Genomic DNA, 5,134 nt, shown 5'->3' on the forward strand with positions numbered 1-5,134 from the left:
AATTATCAACAACAACAACGACGACGACAACAACAACAACAACAACATACACACACACACACACACACACACACACAACACACAAACACATACACACACACACTCACACAAACACACATTCACACGTACACACACACACACACGCAAACACGAACACACACACATATATACAAACACAACAACACACACACACACACACACACACACACACACACACACACACACACACACACACACACACACACACACACACACACACACAAACAAAACATTTCATCGTACTCACAGAGCGGCAGTGGTTTTGGACATTGTGTTTTGTGTGTTGGTGTGCGTGGCTGCGGGGATTCCAGGCAGTGCCAGTCGGGCCGTCACCGTGAGAAACTGGCCAGGGGGCTCCTGGGGTTCCATGCACCTGACTGAGCTTCCTGTCCTTCGCCCCTCCCGCTCCTGTGAAACCAAGGAATGGTGTGAACATTTCCTTTGTTCTTAAATTACAGAAACATGTAAAAAAATTTAAAAAAAATTAAAAAGAGATATACACATACACACACATACACACACGCGCGCGTGCATGCACACACCGAAATACACACACACGCACGCACTCAAACACGCACGCGCGCATGGACGCACACACGCACACACACACGCACGCACACACACACACACACACACACACACACACACACACACACACACACACACACACACACACACGAGCGCGCACAAGCACGCACGCACCCACACACACACGCACGCACGCTCTCTCTCTCTCTTTTTCTCTCCCTCTCTCTCTCGCCCTCTCTCCCTCTCTCTCCTCTCTCTCTCTCTCTCTCTCTCTCTCTCTCTCTCTCTCTCTCTCTCTCTCTCTCTCTCTCTCTCTCTCTCTCTCTCCCTCTCTCTCACTTTCTCTCTGCTATCAGCAATCTCAAACTGGCACAAACCAGCAACAGATCTTTTTGATTTTGTTCTATAACACATGCGATTGGTCCCAGCCAGTGACAATTAATGAGGCATAGAAAGCAGGACAACTAATTAATGAGGCTACACGGAAGTGTACGCTAATGGTAATTATCATCGCAAACAGGTAGTCTCAGCAAGCAATATAGAAAATAAAACACTTGTGTCGTCCTACTGGGATTCCCGATTTTTTCTTTAAAAGTGCAGACAGCATCAAGCAAAATCAAGGTACACATTAGCACGGGGGAAGCGCGGTGGTTCTTGCAGTTAACGAATCCATGAAGATACATGTACGAATTCCCCGTCCTAATTATGATGCTTTGGTGGACCCTGCAATTAACACAAATGGGTTTTTTCCACAATACTCACACAAAAATATACAATCCTTTGACAATAGTGTCAGTAACAATAATCACTGCCAAATCATGAACGTAAATAATAAAATTAACAAAATTAGGAGCACGCGCACACAGGTCATATGATCGGGTGGGAGCAGATCTTGTCGGTTAACCACTGCACGTAATTTTGATTGCTTCCGTCCAACTTTCAAGGCCAATGACAGCTTCCTTCCGATGTTAATCATTGTGTGTATATACCAGCACTGTTCGGGGTTTTACAGGGATTGTATCAATTCAATTCAAAACTGTTCAGTTCAGTTCAATTCGATGCAATTCAATTCGATGCAATTCAAATCAATACAATACAATTCAATTCAATTCGATTCGATTCGATTCGATTCGATTCGATTCAACTCAATTCAATTCAATTTAATTCAATACAGTTCAGTTCCGTTCAGTTCTGTTCAGTTCAATTGGATGCAATTCAATTTAATTCAATACAGTACAATACAATACAATACAATACAATACAATACAACTGAATTATATGAATGTAGTACGAACAGAAACGTGTCTTTCGTCTCGCACAAAAATAAAACTAATTATGAGCATCCGTTCACTTAAAAAATTTACTGGTTGGTCCGGTGTCAGAATAATGTGACTGGGTGAGACATGAAGCCTGTGCTGCGACTTCTGTCTTGTGTGTAGCGCACTTTAAATGTCAAGGCAGCACCGCCCTGATATCACCCTTCGTGGTGGACTGGGCGTTAAGCAAACAAACAAACACAAATCACTTTAAAATTTAATAAAGGTCACAAGCCAGGTTGCTTCCTGTGCACATTCTTTTTTTTTTTTTTTTTTTTTTTTGGGGGGGGGGGCTGAATTTATTTCGTTGGTTGATAGAGGTGTCAGTCACATTAAAGGCACACTCACCGTCTCAGGTATGGCCAGGATTTTACATGGAATAAGAAAATCCCTCCACTTAGGCACATACCAAAAATCTACATCCTTAATTCTTGCTGTGGTGAGTTAGAATTTCTCAAGGCAATAATTGATAATCTAAAAATAAAATCCCACTGTACAAAGCAGAGCACCCAGGCTGTTAATCTGAGTCGTATGTGACAAAGTATAGGGGAACAGTCTTATCCCGTATAAAAGCCTGACCAGATCCGAGACGGTAAGCCAAACTGTTCACACGGGAAGGAGTATTCCGTAAAGTTTTAGGAGTATTCCGTAAAGTTTTAGGAGTATTCCGTAAAGTTTTAGGAGTATTCCGTAAAGTTTTAGGAGTATTCCGTAAAGTTTTAGGAGTATTCCGTAAAGTTAAAAAAAACTTAGTCCGTACAGAACGCATCTAGACTACAGATTGTGTGCATGTGTCAAGTTAAAATGATGCTCTGACTTCAAGTAAAAACCCTGATGGATTCATAACATGATTTACATCCTAAACATTCTAAGAATGGCAAAATACACCACAGGAGTGTCACGCAAAAGCGAGAAAAACTAGCATCACGAAATTACCAATCAGTTGGAAAGGTTTTCAGCAGTTGTGTCAAGACAAGAATTGACTCATGATGCCTCAAGCCAGTTGAGCTTTGCCACAAAGTGTGACAGCAAAAGGCCAAACCTTAAATATCGCCTTTCGACATCACACATTATTGGTGTAATACCGATCAGCCATGCTTCAAAATGTCACACGCTGTGACGATGCACAAAACCGCCAAGAGTGGTTGTTAGAAATAGCAGTGTGATCCCAGATTGGTGAAGGAAATGAAAAAACACTTTCGTTGTTGTGAGGTTTTTGGGTTTTTTTTTTTTTTTTTTTTTTTTTTTTTTTCATTCTTTCTTTGTATGTTTCTCGCTGTCTTTCTTTCTTTCGTTTTGTCTTTCTTCCTTTCTTTTTTTCTGTCTTTCTGTTTGGGCTTTTGTCTTTTTTCCTCTTAATCTTTCTATCTGTCTTTCTTTCTGGCTTTTTTTCTTTTTTTACTCAAATAATTTCTTTCTTTCATTCATTCATTCTTTCTTTTTCTTTCTTTCAATCTTTCTTTCTTTCTTTCTTTCTCTCTTTCTTTCTGTCTGTCTTTCTTTCTTTCTCTCTTTCTTTCTGTCTGTCTTTCTTTCTTACTTTCTATTTGTCTTTCTTTCTTGTTTTTGCGCTGAATGTTATATATAAACCAGAATTACGTAAAAGACAGGTTGTTTCTCGTACATCCCACAAAAACGATCACTTTTTCACATCAACCAGCAAAGTGTTGTAACACAGCTTTCGCTGTATTTTGATATGAACATCTGTCAGATATCATCAAAACCGGTAGGAATTGCACTTATTTATTCATAAACCTGGTAAAAAAAACAAAAAAAACACGGACATTTCAGGTCAATGCATGCACTTAATAATATTACCCAATATTGACGGACTGTCTGATGATATCTTCTGCTATGGTCTGTTGAGACAGTGATATCAAAATCGAGACCGGAGGTCGAGATTTTGATATCACTGTCGAAACGGACCAATAGCAGAAGATATCATCACACAGTCAGTCAATGCTAGATATTTTGCTAATTCTCTGGACATTTTGTATTTACTGTAAAGAAATTGCAAAAGTATTTGTCTCAGTTTTGGCTGTTCCATATCCCTCCCTCTGATTATTATTTCTTTTTGTTCACGTTTTTCTTGTACTTTTCAATTCAGTATTTTAAAATGTCTTTTCTTTCAAAAAGTCTTTAGTCACTTGTTCAACTACATTCTGGGATAATTACATTTTCATATATATTTTTTTGTTTTTAAATTTAGGTGTTTTTGTTTTTGAAGTGGGGAAGCAATAAAGAGGTCGTCGATATTAAAACTGATATCGACGGAAATGTCGTCGATATCACTTTTGCACTGAGCTCAATTTTGCCCAATTGACCAATGGAAATCCACGTAACATATGAAATAGCAATATTTGATATTATCACCGGTGGTTACACAGATTACCGCTAAATTACTTATATTTTCCCAAAACGAATAATGAATTTCGTACTCTCGTTTGCTTTTAATATGTAGCTAAGTTAATGATTGCATGAACTGAATCTAGTTCATCAACATCAATTTCGTTAATTATTTGTAAATTCTGTATATATTTTAAACATGTTGTACCCCTAACAAAAAATACGAAACAGCTTATTCCACAATCCATCAGACAATAAATATGAATTCTTTTTCTCATAATATTAGAGATGCTGACAGTACTTGATTTTATTTGAAATGAGCACGCCTCTCGACGCCAACTTTTAAAAAAACACAACACTTTCCTTTATTTTGTCAGGGGTCTGTAGTCGTTATTGTCGTCCTATTCAACACTTTCTTCCTGGGCAGGGCAACGATTAAAAGAGACAGCATCGTTCTGTTTTGCATTTGTCCGTATAAGGTTCATCTGTAATCAATACATGACTCGTAAATAATCAAGTCTCATGATTTCGTTATAAATGTCTTGACTTACATTTCTTCGAGGGAGAGAAACAGAATGCTGGCTGTATATGCTCACGTGCTCAGTTTGCAGAACGTCATGTGCTTTGTCTTAAGCTGTCTACACTTTCACGGGCAACTTGCCAACACTTTCAAGGCAGTAGAACTAAAACCCTACAATGTCATTGCCCATTAGAGCTGCAGCAATACACTGGTGAAAAAACTGGTTATAACCGATGTAAAGGCAAAATACCGGTTAGCGTTTTCCGTACCGGTTCGAGCCGGTATTCTTCGTTCATTTCCGTAGCGTTTTAACGGAACCGCCTAAATACAATCCTGACAACGAGTAAGACATCTAAGTGTGTTTTCTCCACTGCTGGGGACATTT

At 39.0% G+C, this 5,134-nt stretch overlaps 1 protein-coding gene across 1 annotated transcript in view; it reads right to left on the bottom strand.

The window, feature by feature from the left end:
* LOC138970162 (uncharacterized) overlaps positions 1-408 on the bottom strand; it is a 56,077-nt gene extending 55,669 nt beyond the window's left edge. Inside the window, exon 1 of the mRNA XM_070342651.1 lies at positions 287-408. Coding sequence (XP_070198752.1) covers positions 287-408 — 122 coding nt within the window. The remainder of the gene's footprint in view (positions 1-286) is intronic.
* Between the last annotated feature and the right edge of the window lie 4,726 nt (positions 409-5,134).

This window comes from Littorina saxatilis, linkage group LG7 (genome assembly GCF_037325665.1).
Source record: "Littorina saxatilis isolate snail1 linkage group LG7, US_GU_Lsax_2.0, whole genome shotgun sequence".
Taxonomy (NCBI): domain Eukaryota; kingdom Metazoa; phylum Mollusca; class Gastropoda; order Littorinimorpha; family Littorinidae; genus Littorina; species Littorina saxatilis.